At 38.8% G+C, this 18,145-nt stretch overlaps 1 protein-coding gene across 3 annotated transcripts in view; it reads left to right on the top strand.

The window, feature by feature from the left end:
* The window catches only part of ripor2 (RHO family interacting cell polarization regulator 2), a 50,821-nt gene that overhangs the window by 18,181 nt on the left and 14,495 nt on the right, over positions 1 to 18,145 (top strand). For all 3 annotated transcript variants that reach the window (XM_066675323.1, XM_066675322.1, XM_066675324.1), the window contains exons 2-6: positions 7,631 to 7,751; positions 10,596 to 10,751; positions 11,453 to 11,531; positions 11,742 to 11,765; positions 12,035 to 12,088. In XM_066675323.1, the coding sequence (XP_066531420.1) occupies positions 7,631 to 7,751; positions 10,596 to 10,751; positions 11,453 to 11,531; positions 11,742 to 11,765; positions 12,035 to 12,088 (434 nt within the window). The remainder of the gene's footprint in view (positions 1 to 7,630; positions 7,752 to 10,595; positions 10,752 to 11,452; positions 11,532 to 11,741; positions 11,766 to 12,034; positions 12,089 to 18,145) is intronic.

Genomic DNA, 18,145 nt, shown 5'->3' with positions numbered 1-18,145 from the left:
ACTAACCATACAGATACATACTGATCTGAAAACAGTATAAGAATTTGAAAGTAGAAAAAAACAAGCATGAGCGTTTAAAGAGAACAGTGTGAGTATAAAACCTAGTCTAAGACAAGTGCCTTTGGATTTAACCTTTATAGGAGTACAAAAGCAGCGTGTAATATCTGCATAGAGTTGTTGATCAGAGTTGATGACATGCTCAATACTCGATTATTAAAAGTGATTGACTGACTGTGTGTGATTTTAATATTGCTGGACACTCACAGAACTTTTCAATTTTCACTGTTGGCATAGTTACTGCTCTTTGCCTTTGTTTAACTGTGTAACTGGATTAAACCTGGTGTGTCTGCCATGGCTGCAGTGAACATGCTGGAGTGAGTGGGTTTTGAAAGCACACTTACGCTATAGTAGTTTAATAATGAACAGTTAGCCTTGTACTCCTCAACTTACTGACATTTACAACATGCTCAGACTTCTCTAAAATCTTTGTATATTCTGAAAGTGTGACTTTACAAACCTCAAACGCCCCAGTCTAGCACACCCCATCACATTCAGGCTCACCCATCTCTCTCCTTCTCCCACTCCCCCAGTAGGTCCAGCAATAGGAAGTGGCATGACATTTAACCATTCCTATCAGCTGCTCGCAGTCACCCTAAGATAACATTGCAGTGCTTGGTTTGTATGGTCGCTCACTGAGCTTTGGAATAAACATGTTTCTATGATGGTCAGAGTTGAATGGCATGGTCACAATATGCTTTAGTTGTGGATAATACATTAACATTTATGTGCATCTGACCTTTATGTAAGTCAGGCGAGGTCAGATTCTTAAGCTTGAAACTGATGTGAACCCGTGTCCCATTTTGACACATTTGCTAATGTAGGCTTCAGAAACAGCTTCGTTAGTGTTAATTCAAAATGTTTGCATGTAATATTACCATTTAATAAAATGGGTACATCGCATAGTACACAAGCTATGGTGGTATACAGGAAACAAGGGAATCCATGAAACAAATCAAATGTGACTTTTTTTTTTCTTTTTTTTTTTAGGAATCAATGACATTGTTTGAAGTATTTTAATTTTTAATAGTCATTTTAGTGGCTAAATTTTTGGGCAAAAATCACCTTTTTGTTTTGATACATTTCACATTTTATTGCTTCAAACTTGTGTAGAAATGAAATTAATTCCTTCCCTGTTTGTGCTGGTAAATGAATGTGAGTATAAGGTAGCTAAACAAGAATTTCACACTAGAACACCACACAACTTCCCATTAATGCTGCTTACTTCCTGTTGCATGTAGAGTGCTACAGTGGTACTTATACTTAGGGTACAGATAGTTCTGGGTTTAGGGAAGTAGTACTGCATAATTCTGCCCACTATCAGTGAAAACATTTTAATCAATTAACTAAAGTTTTTTAATTTTCAAAGTTACATAAAAATGTTCATAGTTAAATTGTTTGGAAAAAAAAAAAAATAATCTGATAAGTAGCAAATTGATGAAACATTTTGATCTTAATTCTATCAGTTAATGCAGGAAATTGAGAGACACACACACACACACACACACACACACTCAACAACAATAACAATCTGCCCTCTGACATAACTGCAATGAAATCAATTAGTTTCAACATTTTGTCCATTGATGAAACATCTGTACAGATGTAGACATACCCATCTCAGTTGTTCTTTTCAAATGTTATTTTATTTCTGAATCTGGGCCAAAGACTATAACTCCTAACACACCTGTAGATCATGTGGTGGGTGTCTGCATGCCAGTGCATGTCTACCATACGTGTGTTGTCTTTGCATACAAAGATTATGTAGACATATGACATACTAATGCTAGATATTCTGTTTCATGTTAGATGGTAGTTATGTTTGCACGTGTGAGTTTCGCACGTGTCCTGTAGAATAGTGGTCCTCAGCCCGGTCATTAGGGCCTCCAGGAGGGTCCATATTTTTGCTCTGTTCCATCTCGCAGCCCCTAAGGATCAAGGGAAAATGTAGGACTGAGGAGCCTTGAGGTTTGATATATTAGACATTATCTTGTCCTTCAGGTTATTCGGAATTTGTCCTGGGGTTGTGGGTTCAAGTCTTGCTTGGTGTTACTGCCTGTGAGGAGTTTGTTGTGTTCTCCCCAAGTCCATGTAGGTTTACTTCAGGTGATCCAAAGGTGTGTGTGAATGTGAGAGTGTATGCTGCCCTGTGATGGACTGATGCCCCATCCAGGTTGTGCATCTAACTTGTGTCCATTCCAGGTAGGCGCCGGACCAACTATGACTTTGAAATGGATAAGTGGTTACAGAAAATGAATGAACGAGTGAATGTGTTTGTGCCAAGTATAAATTTAACATCCATTTCCGTGGCATTGTTTTGCAAATAATACAAAAATGGTCCAGTTACATACAGTATTTGTTACCAGTGAGTCCATGCGCTTACATTCCCCAACTTCAAATTCGCTTTTGCCTTTTTTAGACTATTGCATTATTTTCACTATGATGCACATTGAATTTCTGAATGTACCCAGAAGAGAATTCTTAATACTTTGCAATGTCACATTGCCCAATTAGCTGTCTCTACTTTTTCTTTCCTAAATATAACATGTCCAGCTGCATTGGCAAAGGCTTACTGTCACGTGCTGCAGAGTTCCCCAGAGCACAGCTCAGTGACTGTTCATAAGGACTGTTATATGATCTATTTTTGCACCCTTGGTGTTAATTGTCTGATTCTCTCTGTTATTTTTTCATGGCAGTAAAAGGCTTTGCAGCAAGCAAATCATAGCTCAACTTATTAGTGCCAAGTACTGTACACCAAATTCGAGCTGAGGTTTTCTTTCTGCTTTTTCTGCGCCAAGGGCCACAGTTACAGCTCTTTGTAGCATTGTACAAATAATGTTTTGTCTGAATTCTTAGACATACAGTAAATCACATTCATTTAAAAGTACCTTCAGTAATGAAGGTTAATTTAATATACTTTTATTTAAATGTCAGTACTATTTTTATGCACCTGAGTAACAGATTACATGTTTTTAAGTTCGGATCTTAATACACTACAGCTAAAAGTTTAGTCTCCATTCTGACCTGTGTAACATTTGTTGTGCTTCACTGACATCCACAGAAATACAATTTAAAACACGAAAATACTTTATTGCATAGAATGAATGTGTTCATCCAGCTCTGCATTTTACTATAAGAGAATATAGAAGAGCTTAGTCTCCTTAGAAAAAATGTCTAATTATTTAAGTAATATAAAGATTTTTAAAGCTTTAAAAGCACTCTACTTTTACAAAATGTTTTTCCATTTTTAATTCTTTTTTTTTTTGTGATGTCAAGTCTTTTCTGTATTATTTGTTTGTTTATATTTTGTATTTTTTAAGAATTTAATTGTTAAACTGTGGGCATGGGAAACAATGGTGAGGTCACTACACTGATGTGGCCACTGTGGAGTTAGCAAAGCTGAGTGGAACACAAAGACTAGTTTCAGAGGCCCAGAGCTAAAGGACCCTCCTACCTAGCACAGCCTGCAGTAGAGCCGGGCAGCAGACAACAGAGCTTTAGAGCTGAATGGAGGTGGAGGCGCTGGGCTCTGCACAGGGTCCATAATGGCAATGTTGTTTTACTCCACATGCTATGTATTGTGTTCTGTTGCTATGGGGAACATCGTTTATGCAAGCATAGGGCGTTAGACAACTGTTAACACTGTGGGCTGAAATTCAGCGATCATCACAGATACCACAGCAGACAGAGTTCCTTCCTACACTCACATTTGAGGAGGCAGGGTGTGTGCATATAAAGCCCTTTGCATGCTTGTACAGAGAAGTTAAAAACTGAAATTAGGAACATCACAAAACCTTACAACCCGGTTTCAGCCTGCAGATTAGGGCTTTCTGTTTTTTTGACATTTGCGACTTTTCAAGATCTCTTCCTTTTATATGTCAGAGGTTTTTTGACTGCTGACAAGGGTTAGATTCTTAATTCTAGAGGACTAATATTTATTTGGAGCTGAATTTGGCTTTGGCGATGATGTTGATGGGGTGAGAAAATCTTAGATACAGTCTTGGTTTTTAAAAGGTCGGTTATTTTTGGTTGGGGGACTATTCTCATTATAACAGTGACACTAATGTCTTTAAAAACTCCAGCAGCACTGCTGTGTCTGATCCACTCGTACCAGCACAACACACACTAACACACCACCACCATTCTCACAGCAGTGTCACTGCAGTGCTGGGAATGATCCACCACCCAAATCGTATCTGCTCTGTGGTAGTTCTTTGGGGGTCCTAACCATTGACCATCAAAGTGAAATGGTATGCAAAGAAAATATGCAAAGAAACAGATGGACTACAGTCTGTAATTGTAGAACTACAAAGTGATCCTGTATGGCCATTAGCCTTTTTTTAACAGATTAATAGATCCATTTATTTTTAAAGTGAATATATAATAAATAATCTAATAACCTAAGTCTCCTCGTTGGGAGCTAATGTCATCAGATTTTATTGAATGGCTCAAATACAATTTAAACTTTCCCATCCGGCCTGCTCTGGGTCCCCCTCACATCCTTCACGTGCGTATGAGCCTGGCTTGTGGCAATAAAATAATTATTTCCTCCAGCCATTGGCAAAAAAACCCCTCCCTCTCATTCCTTCTTTCTCATTCACTTGCTCTGTTTTCAGAAAGGCTTTGACCCCTGCACCAGGCCACAGTAGTCTGAATGCTTATTAGGGCTGTGCCCAAAGAGGAAGAGGATGACGTATTCCGCCTCAGCTGTGTTTTTCAGTGCTGAATGAGAAGCGAGATGGGCAGGCCTCACTGGAGAGAGTGGCACCTCCATTCAGTGGCCATCCAAGCATGCACTTGGGGCCTAACTGAGGCTTTGTCTTCTTGAGATGCATGAGGAGTTGGAAAGTAGGGCATTTATCAAACTGGTAGAAGCAACAAAATCCCTAGCAGAGATTTGGTTTTAGAAGAATGCTGATTGGCCTGGCTTGACCATGAATTAAGGAGTTGTGGTATTGCATCAGTAAACCCTGAATACAAAGAATAAATGACCTTGAGTTTATTGATTTTATACTACAGTTTCTTGCTCCGCAGTGTTCATTATGTAACAGCATGTGGTCTTGGTTGTATGTTTATAGAGAATAATATATGCCTTTTCTAAAACAAATGAGGTGGAAAGAATATGTCGAAATGAGCTTTTTAAAGTGTAGCTTCCAATCTAGGTGGGTAAGGTAGGCCTAAAAACACTAAACTCTAGACTTTCAGTATCTATAGAATACTTGCAAACCTTTGAGCTCCCAGTAATGACAGACCATAATTACCTGGAAATGGCCCAATGGTCTTAATTGTAGGCCATATATTGAAAAGCTACTCTTTTGGGCATTTAATGTTGGGCATAGAGTGTTGTTTGTTGCTATCCTGGGAAACACATTGTCCTTTGTTGTTTATTTCCAGACGTCTGCTGTATAGCTTTGTTTTTATTTCTGGAGTTCTACTCTTTGAATTTGAAAAGTGATGGCCTGTTGTTTTTACAGATCGTTAAAATAATGTTCTGAGCATTAGGTAAAATGTCAAATTTAAAATGATCTTTACTGAAGTCTTATCTATAAATAGCTTGGTGTCTGTCATAAGCCTCACTTTTGTCTTGCTTCTGCAAAACAAGATCTTGTCTTTCAGATAGAGCCTTGTTGCTTTTGTGTGGCTCTTTTTGAACAGTGGCATATCCATTGCACTACCCTCCTTGTGGAGACCCAGGCAGCGTGTATAGTTACACTCGACTTGTCCTCCAGTACCCAGGACTGGCTAGAGCTCAACACGTCTGCAAGTAACCTCCATTCCATCCGAACAAACCTACCTTTCAGAGAAGGGCAAAGAAATGCTATATTGATTCAGTTATACACATATCAAAGATGTTGGCCTCTTGATGTTTGTACTGTTGCTAATATTCTAATGTTGTTTACAAAGCCTAAAAGTCATCACAGACACAATCTTATTAGTATACATGTGCCTAAACATTTTCTCAACCCACTAAAACCACTTCCTTATCTTGATGAAGGTTGCTCATCTTTTTGATGTCGCTTTGGTATAATTTATTAGTTTACAATAAATTGTACTGTATTATAATTATAAACTATAAAAATAAAAATGTAACCATGTAGCTCAATGCAGGATGTCAGCAATGTCTTTTTTGCTGATAATACAAGCAATGAAGCAATGAAATTTGTGTATCTAATCTAGCGGTTGTGTGTCTCTGTGGCATGCATGCTAATATGAGTCATTCTACATGGGAGTCACAAATGTTGGATTGCCCAACCTCAAAGGCTGCTGTCATAATGTTCAAAACCCATAATTACATATATTTGTGTTAATAACCAAATCACTGAGCCTTGTAGGAATGACTGCATTGATGGTGAGGCTGATGTCAGTGAACAGTGTCTGGATGTAGGTGTTCTTGTTGTTCAGGAGCTCCTTTCCACCAACGTGGAACAAGCACTGTTCCGGTTCGCGAACTAAATTTGGAACCATATGGCACGTTTTCGTGGACATAAACTGGTTTGTGAACCAGAAAAGTGCATTCCCAGCTGGAACCAAACAAGAGTTGGTTTATCAGTGTGAACTGTGGGGTCGTCTGTGGGCGTGTCGAGGTTCGGTAACTCATGAAAGAGCTCCGAGCCTCAAATACAGAGTTATTGTCCAGTGGAGCAATACCAAGTACTCAGCACACTCATTTTGAGAATTAATTCTAACAGTCCAAAATCAAAGCACTAAAATTGACAGCTTTGAGTAATTGCATCACATTTTCCATCATAATGCCTAAAAGTAAGGATTTTTGAACCCAATATTTTCTGAGTTTAGCATTCATTTCCCTGTTTTTCCCCAAGTGAATAGCCCATATCTGATGGCCTATATGAGGCGGGTTAGTGGGGCTGAGAGCTGCTGGCCATGGTAGGGCAGTGTCAGAGCGAGTGAATGTGTTTCGTAGGCCCTCTCGCATCGCTGAAATTTTCAGCCTCATTGCCCCCCCGGTCAGGAGCTTGCCAATGCTGTCATCATCCGGCTGTGCTGTGATGCAATGGATGAGGTAACAGCCTACAACCAGAGCATCCATCATAACAGATTTGTTGTCTGAAGTCGATTTAAATTCAGCATCCTTTGTATTGTTGGATTTAATAAAAATGAGTAATCTAGAAGGAGTACTGTCCACAAACTAGCTGTGTTTCCCCACTTTTTTTGCCATATTATCTGAAGTGGGCTCAGGTGGCATTAAGTCTTTTCTAGGAACCTTTCAATGTGCACCGTATGGGGCCCTCTTTCTCCAAGCTGCTATTTTCTGCCTGCATTTCCACAAGAGATTAAATGACTCATCTCTTGCTTTTCACTGCATTTAAATGGGATTTTGATGTGCATTAAGTCACAGCCAAGGTTGGCTAGCTTCCAGAGTCTTAATAATGGCTGTAATGTATTTGTAACCTTCTATCTAATTAACGATTTGCATTCATTCCAGTCAGAGGAAGTCCAGGGTAGTGTAAGCATTTGACATTAAAATGTAAAATAAGTGTTATCCTAACAGTGCACTGCTTTTATCTGTGGCAATGATCATAGTCTTACTGTCATCTTCTCTGCCTTACCCAAGGAGTGTCCTCCCGCTTCCCAGAAATCATGGCGGCTGGGACCCACTCTCCTGGAGGGCCCAATGGAATCATCCGTAGCCAGTCATTCGCTGGCTTCAGCACCCTGCAGGAGAGACGCTCACGGTAAGGAAACACAGCCTGTTTGTCACAACCAATAACAAATATATAGATCAGTCACACCATCACTACGAGTCACTGGATTTATATACCCCATTCATGCTCTTACATGACCTTTCTGGCTTCAATTAGCTACACTTGTTCATTTCAGTAGTGCAGCAAACAGCAAATTTAACTTCATGTAGCACTTTATGCATTTATTTTCCTGGCTCATTTTTTGATGATCTGTCAGATAGCAGACATCTGATTTAAACTCATGCATTAGGTTAAATAATCGTTTGCCAATTTTTTTGAATGGCTTCTACTACCTCAGATCCCTAGGTAAAATCAATGCACATTTCTTGGTGAAACAAGGGTAAGCTGATTCAGTTTAACTTTTCCAACCAGGACATGCATAGAGTTAGATTAGGGTCATTAATATTTTCAGCTTGTGAAATGATATTCATAAATATTTTCACACCCTGCTACCTATGCCCGCTTTGTGCACATGAAAGAATTGCATGCATGTACATGAATGTTTGAACCTAAAAAAATAAAAAAATAAAACTCTCAATCTCAAGTTTATGAATGTGTTATAAAGATTCACAGCTATAAAAATGTTGTGTATGATTGGAAAAGTTTTTGCACCTGAATATAATTTGCAAATGTGTCAAAAAAAAAATGCTGTCTCTGAAATATTTTGAAATTGTGAGGTTTGAAATTCGCAAGTCTCACTAAAGTTACAAACTACAAACCACAAAATGTGTTAACACTGTTTTTACTCCTGAGCTGTCTAGACAATCAGCACACTGCCCACTAACTAAAGAATCAAAACGCTGCCCACTGATTTGCCAGTCAGGGCACGTTTTGTTTACTTGAATCCAGTCAGTAGAAGCAGCGGTGTTAGCTTTTGGACTTCCTTATTTAAGCACATAAAGGAAGACATTACCATTATTAAGTACCTGAGGTATGATATCAGAAAGCACCTGTTATAGATTTGCTTTAGTTTCCTTAACATTACGAAGCTCATCAGGTTCTTATTTCCCAGCTACTTGTTCATAGTTTCCCATTCCACCTTAAATTGTGCAGGCACCAGAACATAGCTGCTGTACCGTTTATGGTGGAACGGGAAAATCAGAACAAGAAGCTGGGAAATAAGTACTTAATCATTGGTAGATTCTTGTTAGAATCTTATAGACATGATGCTATCACTAGTGCATGCCACACATTAACACAAATGATCAGGGCAAAACTTTCTAGGGAAAAGGGTAAAGTGCAGGGCAGTTATACAGGTAACAATGAAAGTTGACAGCGATCTCTATGATTAGTCTATATCCAAGTATATTTTGTGACTTTTTTAATATTTACAATCTGTGTTTAATCAAAACTACAGAACAGTACAGATTTTGTGAATACGGTATTCTTGTATATTGTCACTGTCCAATTACAAACACATATCTGCATTTTTCTGGATTTTTAGTTTACTACATCATTTGAAAACAGCAGCTGTCCTTCACATTGTGGTAGAACCTCGTGGTGAATTGACCAATAGAAATGCTCCAAAAGCTACATGTTTTTAATTGGACATCAACAATATATTGGAGCTGACAGTGAGAGCATTAAAACCAGCACGTTGAATGAAGAGATTAAATAAACAGAAAAGTGAGTTGTATGGTTGTATATTATCATTTGATAATGAAGGAAAGTGTGTGTGTGTGTGTGTGTGTATGTGTGTGTGTGTGTGTGTGTGTGTGTGTGTGTGTGTGTGTGTGTGTGTGTGTGTGTGTGTGTGTGTGTGTGTGTGTGTGTGTGTGTGTGTGTGTGTGTGTGTGCGCATGATGTGTAAAGTTTGTTCCCTTATCTGAACCTAGCAGAGTGCAGTATGCATGTGTGACCCCTAGGCAACTGTGTGTGCTCATTCACCACACTGGCCTAGATTCAGTGCAGTGGAACTTCCAAAAGCGTGTGTGTGGGTGACAGGTTGAGACATGTCAAGCAGTGAATCCAACTGCCTTGATATCCGTACATCTCAGGAATGCAGGAGTTTATTAGGTGGTGAATGACTGTTCTTACCAAAGTGGGCTAAGAAGCACTCATCTGCTCAAATAATACATGTCCTTAATCCTTGGATTTCAGTAATATTTTTAAACATCCTATAAGCACAACTGTAGGAAAGTACCTGCTCCAAAACTGAGTTACACACAGAGTCTGGCTTCCAGTCTCAGTGTTGAATGGCTTAATTGATATGTGTCTAGGAATCGGCCCATACTGGTATAAATGTGTATTTATTTTTAGTCTTATTATGCTGTTTAATCATAAATCCATTATTGTATTCCTTTAAAATAATTCTGTGTTTTCTGATGTTGATATTGAAACCTTGACTATCGGACAGTACTGATACTTATTTTTTATTATTTTTTATTATTTTTTTTTTAGATAAAAAGCACAAACGCAGTTCACTTGTGATCATCTTTAAAGAGCATTTGAAAATAGACATCTAAATATAGGCTTTCATGCTCAAAATAGTCAGTGACTTTACAAAACCATTAACAGAATTAGACAGTCTTTTTTCCCCACTTCAGTTTCCAATCCAGCTTTTTCCTCTTACATTAACCTCATATTAATATCCTTCCAAACACATAGGCTTTCTCTATGCAAGACAAGTGCAATTATGATGTATGTTGAATGTTTATTACAAACTGAGAAATACAAATGTTAAACAATTATCACTAGTGAAAACTCAAATTTAAAAAGCATTATTTTTGCTCAGTCTTTTGTAAATTGAAGTATAAGGCTAGTGTAGATCCAGTAGCACTGAAACCAACAGAAACTCATTTGTGATAGTGAGTGTGTGCTTGTGTGTGTTTTCAGGTGTAACTCATTCATGGGGAACTCAGCAGTGCAGAAGAAGCCCGTCTCCAAACCTAAGAAGCCGCATCTGTCTGGGCACAAGTCCAGCAGTAGCTCACATGAGCCGCAGCCCAAGAGAGTTGAGGAGGTGTATGGTGCACTGAAACAGGGCTTGGAGTGAGTGCAGCTCAATCCCTACAACCTTAAGAGTTATATATTAATATATAATTTACCCTTCAACCTACATTAGTGTTTCCTAGTTCTAATATTCATGTCCTCTGTACATGTCCTCTACACACTCAACACACCTGATTAAACTGGGCAGGTTATCTGGAAACATGATTTTAAACCAGTAGAGGTCAGAGCACGACTCGGACAACTCTTTTGGGAACCTAGGCCTTCTTCAGCTGATTACCAAGCCTTGCATGAGTTTAATATTGATGTAGTGTGTTGTTTAGGCAACATGGACAACAACGACAATGGTTATGTTAGGAAAAAAATCACCCTGTAGGGAGATATTTGTCAAACATTTTACATTTATGTGATATTTATCAGATTCATATTTTAACATTATTGCATTTATTTTCTGAAGTATTCAAATGGCTGTCAGGTTTCTAGTTCTGTTTTTATTAAAGTAGATAGTAACCCAGACTTGTGTGAGTAGAAATAACTGCCTGGGGGCTTTGCTAATATTTCTTTGAAGTGGAGTTTTATAAAAGACATCAAGTGGAAAGATTGTTGTTTAATCAAAAGTGTGTACAATAGGAAAAGACAGGAGGGTGTTTCTATTGGACAGTACTTTTGTTTTAAAATAAAGTGTGCTTTATGGTTTGGCTCATTGATCACTACATAGTATTTTCTCTGTTTCCCTGCATCAGTGAGTATTTGGAAGTGCACCAAGTGGAGCTGGATAAACTCACCTCTCTCATGAAAGATATGAAGAGGAACTCAAGACTGGTGAGACATGGCATGAGTGCATTTCATTCTGACTGACTGGACTTGTTCAGGCTTTGGTTGTTTTAAAACACTGTTTTCATAAAGTTTTTACTTCATGCTTATTGTTTAATTATTAGAGTGAATTTAGGGCTTTTTTAAATCTTATTTTTCTACTGGAGAGGTTACGGTGCACTGATGCTGTGTATATGCTTGTGTGTGTTTTATCCTCAGGGAGTACTGTATGATCTTGACAAGGTAGGTGGGGCTCAACCATAAACACCTCTCGGTTCTGCTTAGCATGAAGCTTACAAAACCAATATGGCTCAGAAACGTGAGAGAAGGTTTAAGCATAAATAAGCTGCTTTGTAGCTGTGACATGTCACTCTCCTGCAATGCAGCTATTAATTTACAAACCATCTAATGGCTGCATGGTTTTGCTTTTGTGGAATAGTATTGCTGTACATTTAGATTGATCTTTGTGTGACTTACTGTATATTAACGGATTTGTTTTTTTTTTCCTATAGCAAATCAAGACCATTGAGAGATATATGCGACGGTTGGAATTTCACTTAAGTAAGGTAAGCTGTGATTTTGACACCATTTTAGACTGCTGTGTTAAAATTATATTAAAGTTCATTTATTTTCCACCTACACCAAATGTAGTCGTTCTGCTATGACACATTTTTATTTCAGATCCTTACTTTACCTAATAATTAAAAGTGCAATACAATTGCTGTGAGAAATTAAGAGACCCAGAAAGTGCCCATAAATACATATTTCATCCCCGTCATATGTTATTAAAGTATTCATGATTTTCACAATGTCTGACCAAACATTTCTAATAGGTAGCTGTATTAAGCTTATAGTTGTCTTTCCACTGATCTATGATTCAAAGGGGTGTTCTCAGATTTGGCCTTGTGTATTTTCCCCACACCAACCTAACACACACAGTAGCACATCAGCCAAGTGTAAGCCCACAGACCAACCTCTGTGAATCTCTTTGTGTGGACTGAGTTTAATGGAGACAAAGCTCTGGACTTTTTGCTCTGGACACATTTAAACCAATTCAAGCTCACTCGGGGTAGTCTTAACTGCTGTGTGAACTGGAAATTAAAACTCTTTTAAAATGTTTGAAATCCAAATTGTTTTATATTTTGAGCAGCAAGTCATTGCTGACTGTGACGTATTACTGTATGCTGTAATTGGCCTGACTCATTTCCGGTGCACCCTGGTCAGTTTCTTCTGAGCCCCACTGTGTCTCTTCTCCACAGTGTCCTGCTGACAAAGGTGTGTTGCTGCTACACAGCGGTGCGCTAATTGGCAACCTAAAAGCACTTGTGCTCTAGAGGTAGCCATAGCAACGTGAAGATGGAGGCTTTTGAAGCCATTCCAGAGCAATTCATAGCTTGAAATTAGCCCTATGTCCTTCCTTTCATAGCTATCCTTTAAGAACTAGGTGGCTCTCCACATGTCTCAGGAAGTCAGCTGAATCATCGATTGCACTTTGTTTACAATCCCGTATATGATACAGGACATTGTGCAGCTTCCTTGTGGTAATTCGAAGAGCTGTTTTGTTCTGTTTCCCTGCACACTTGGCAACAGTTTTTGTTGTTTGTGATTGGCTCTGGATCTAGGTCAAAGCAATCCTCCAGAGTGGTGATGGATATAGACCTTTGACAATTGAGTTGGGGGCTTTAATGAAGATGTATAAGTGTGAATATTCATCCAAGTGTGTACATTTATTTGATTTTGTGTGAGAGAAGTGTGTTTTGTCTCATTTTCTGTTCTGATGGCGCATTGGGAGTGTGTGTAGGGGACAGAGTGTGTGTTCCTGTTTTTTTTAAGGCGGGAGCATGAGAGAGCCAGTCAGCTGAGACTCAGTGTTTTTTTACACCCAATTATGTTCTGCATGACAGTGCTTTATCTATGAGCAATTTTGGCTCATGGAAGTATAATGGCTTACTTCATTGTTATTGGCGGTAGAAATTGGAGCTCACTTTACTTACTTTCCATTCTTTCTTCTGTCGTCTTTGATTGCTCCTCTGCCTTCAGCATTGCCATGCTGGCTACTGACAGGAAGTCTTCGGTATTATGGACTGGATTATTTGTAAGAGCCTGATTTGCTGTGCAGATAAGGTGCAGGATCTGTATGGTCCAGAAAGCAGAATGCGTATCACTGAAACACTGCATAAAACTACATCTCTACAGCCTCAGCAGATTGGCATCATAAGCAGACCATTAAAAGTAGCACCGGCTGAAAATTTTATTAATTTATATGTGTGTGTATATACCCCTTGTTCCAGAGGTTAAAACAGTCCTCTGGGGTCATAATGAAATGCCTGTAACATGCTTTACTCAAAATACCACAAGGATCAATCAAGCACGATTCTTACCCTGACTAATCAGCCTTGTTCAGAATGACTGGTTTCAGCACCTGTTCTTTTAAATGAGAGTGAGCCTCCGTTTACTCTAAACAGCAGTGAAGAACCAGGAGCAGAAACACTGTTTATTAGCCATTGTTGCTTGTTGTCTATGTCCTCTGTTCTTGTTTTTTAATATATATGTAATCAGTACAGTTATTTCTCCCCTCTTGTTGTATTTGTTTTTTTTATTTTGCCTAACCTTGTCTTGGCGCACTCTCATAAATGTGGGTCCAGAGCTGTGATTGGAGAGACTCAGATCAGGAGGTAAAACAGCTGTGACAATTGTGAAGTGCCTTACCTCTACGTAAGACTCAGCATAAAATCTGAAGTCTTCATTTCATCCCATGTATTCAGATGTAGGCAAAAACTGACTGGACTATTTTATTTCATAATTTGTATGTTGGTAGGAGTTTCAGATTCTCAAATTACATGCACTCAAATAGATGCATCCCCTTTATAACCGATTAAAATTTCATTGGGCAAATCACTTCCGGAGGAGATCTGAGAGGCATTGTAATTCATTGTTAAAAACTGTCCCACTACAATAAACAATGCTTCTTTCAGTCTCTTCAGTGCATAACCTGACCTTTGTTTGGCATTTTGTTACCATGTGTGAAAAGTGTGTGCAATAGATGCAGTCAGCAGTTGGTCAGCTGTACCTTTGCACATTTTTATTTATTTATAGTTACACTTATTTACTGCATTTAGCACATGTTGCACACTTGCTGAAAGAGGGCTTTGTCCCGGCTTTCTGCTGAAACACTTGCACTTGAAGCAGTACTGCAATCACAGGTGTCCCACCCACCAACAGGAAGCAGGGCAGGGCAAACAGGAAGCATTACAACAGGTGGTGTTTTGCAGGTTGGGCAGAAAAGGGGAAGAACAGATGAGAGTGAGGGAGAGGAGTCACCCTTTATCTTTTCTCAAAGAGATGATGAAATAAACCATTGCTTCTCTGAGAGTGGTTTAAAAATAGCCCAGTCCATTTCCTTGAGGAGCTGCTTCTCAGAAGTCTCCTAACAAACTGCTCCTGGGGCCTTCTGTATTAGAGGTGATGGTCTGAACACGTATCAGCCATGAGGTGCGAATGGCACAAAAGATGAAATCCTTGGGAGCTAGATACTAGATCAGAGGCGGGATATCGAGGGATAGCCCCTGCTCAACATGACTTTAGCTATGGAGCTCAGTTTGCCTTGCCTTAGATACAAAATCCAGCATCCATAGGTCAAAAGCACATTTTGGCATTCTCTCTCTCTCTCTCTCTCTTCATTCCACTTTCAATCTCTTCTATTTTTCTCCTGTGTGTTCTTTTAGATTTTTGTCACTTTTAGTGTCATTTATGCTTACGTGGGTGAACTGAGCATTTTAATCTCAGTATAATCTCACTGGTGTCCATGGGATGTTATAGAGCAGTGGTCCTAAATCCTATAAGCACTGCTGATAAATGCACCCATATTTTAAGAGGATTTCCCTGTTGTTCATGCCACACAGCATTCTGCTTAGGAGCTTGATATTCCATTTTTATTTATTTTTTAATATGGCGAATATTTAGATTTTAGCATTTGAGGACTGGAAAGATTGGAAAAAGAAGATTTTAAAATTTATGTATTTATTTATTTATTTGCTCTAAACATGGATTTGGACATTGTGTATCTTTTAGGTGTGTCATTTAAATAACTGTTTTTTCATTACCAACTTAAATGGCCACTTATTTGGTGTTGTGACTCTTAAAAGATATTGTTGATGTTTCATATTTTAATTTAGTCAACAGAGTGTATGATCCAGACTAGCTAAAAACCAACAACATCCAATTACCAATGTTTTTGTGGCCCAGCTATTTTTATATCTATTGGATATTTAACATGGTAAGCCAAATCTATATCCCCCTTTAAAATACAAGTACACACACACACACACATATATGCTAAGCTAAGCTAAAATATTGCCAAACAGCTGCTTGCTTGCACACATGTGTTGGTCTAGTAGTGCCATTGCCTCATGCTGTGAACTAAAAAGGACACATGCCCAAGATCAAAAACTGTCTCGGGGGAAAGTGTATGTTTTTGTATGCTTATGCAAATGTATCTGGGTGTGGGCCCATGGGCCCCAGCTGTCTCTCTCTCTCTCTTTCTTTCTTTCTTTTTTTTTTTAAACAAACACTTGCATTTCCCCCCTCAAGATTCTGACTTTGGGTGTGGGTTTATACAGAGATATATGAATTGATAAGCTTCAAAAAGCATTCTTAATCACCCCTTGCTTCAGCCTGCTTTTTTATACACAATGACAGAGAGGGAAAGGCCTGTTACGGCAGTGTTTCCAGTTCAGCCGCTACAGTGCTTTCTGATTGGTTATAAATTCTGCCTCCGAGCACAATTGCTCCAGGCACAACACACAAAATAAAGGCTACTTTGAGTGGAGATGAATGTTTAATCATGACAATAAAAGGCTGGAAGAATGTCAGTGGATGAGGCATAATAACATTGCAATGTAATGTCTCTGTGTTTTGTGCCTCTGTGTGTTTATCAAATCTCTCCAAAATCAAACGAGTGAATCTTCTTAGTGGACTCTCACACTGGCACCAGCAGTTGTTCACTTGCCCATAGTCTTGTCAATCACAGGCCCTGCCCTGTTCTGCAGTTGCCTTCGGGACATGTGGTGCAGAGCCAGTGTCACCAGGCATGATCACATTTGTCGTGTGTGTGTGTGGGTTCGACAGTAATGCAGTTTGAATCAGTTGTATCATGCTCATGCACATATTAGTCCTTTTCTTTAATTGAGAGCAACCTGACAAATTCAAAATATACCATATTCCTCCAAATACAATTAGTCAGTTTTGATGATTTTAGGTCTCCAGTTGAGGTTTAAGGCTTCTGTTGCTAACAAGAAATGGAAGCTTATATTCTACAATTATAACATTACAGCCAAATAAAGGCTTCACAGCTTTAAGATGGAGTCTCCTACTGATTTATGGTATGGTAGCCAACTTTTTTTTCCCTTCTCTCCCCAGATGCAAATAAACCCATGGAACTGGCTCGCTCATTAGCTCATGTTTACAAAAATTCAGTGCTTCACATTGATGACATTATATATCAGAGACCACACATGTAATCTCAAATAGCCTTGCTGAATAACAGCATGTTTGAGGCAAGTGTGATAATTGACTTGTAGTTTACACCGTTCCCAGTTGTAACAATATAAACGGTTATTTGAGAACTACGTTAGATGTGAAGCTCCAGAGAACTTTAACTAGTAAACATGTCTTAGTTTATCAGGAAATTTGGATGAGAGAAAATTGGTATAAATATGTTTTTGTGGCCCTTTTAAAAGACGTGTGTCTGATTACAAGCTTTATGGGATAATACAATGCACTTTTAATGCAAAGTTGAAACTCCTCAGCTGTTCTGTACCAGACATGACAAATTGTACTTGGTGGGAAAATAAAACACCCAATTAATGCTGAGTCAGCCCCACAAGTTTTAACAGACTAGACATGAGGGACTAAAGGGGATTTTGAGAAGGCAACACAGCCACACACATATCACAACAAGAATGGCTGTGGTGTGCATTTGTGGAGTACTCTAGACTTGGGTGGGTCTTTTTCTGCAGTTTAAATAAACAGATGGGACCACCCCACACACACATTTTTAAATGCAGACAGATAATACATCCACACACACCAGGGTTGGACTGCCCAACCCTGCTTCCTGATGTCTCCCCATCAGTAGAATTTGTACCCAACCCTTTTAAACACTACTCTCAAATATTCAAAATCCCTTAGTCAACATGTTTTGGTGCAGGCTAATAATATCAGGCAGCTATCTTCAGCTGTACTGGTTGGTTACAGCTATTTTATTTTGGATTCTGCTCCATAAATGTATAAATCCAGTTTCATTAAGTTTTAATAATGTAAGTACAGGCACTTTAGACTTGGTGTCCATCTTCTGGCAGTAAACTGCATTTGTTGTCATCTGTGGTGTGCCTTCAGATAATTTAGTTTAAATACAGAAAACTAATGCATGTTAGGATTTCCTTTACCTTCATTAAGAGTAGCAGAACAGAACAGAGCAGTCCACCAAGCTTACTGCCATCCCAAGTGGTGCGTTCGTCTAAGCATTGGCCTCATTATGAGGAGATCATCGGTTTGATCCCTTATGACGTCTCAGCAATCCAAGACTGGGATTCTTAGAAGGCACAACTGTCCTCTGTTAAATA

This window comes from Hoplias malabaricus, chromosome 6 (genome assembly GCF_029633855.1).
Source record: "Hoplias malabaricus isolate fHopMal1 chromosome 6, fHopMal1.hap1, whole genome shotgun sequence".
Lineage (NCBI taxonomy): Eukaryota > Metazoa > Chordata > Actinopteri > Characiformes > Erythrinidae > Hoplias > Hoplias malabaricus.
This window is presented reverse-complemented; position numbering and strand designations above follow the sequence as displayed.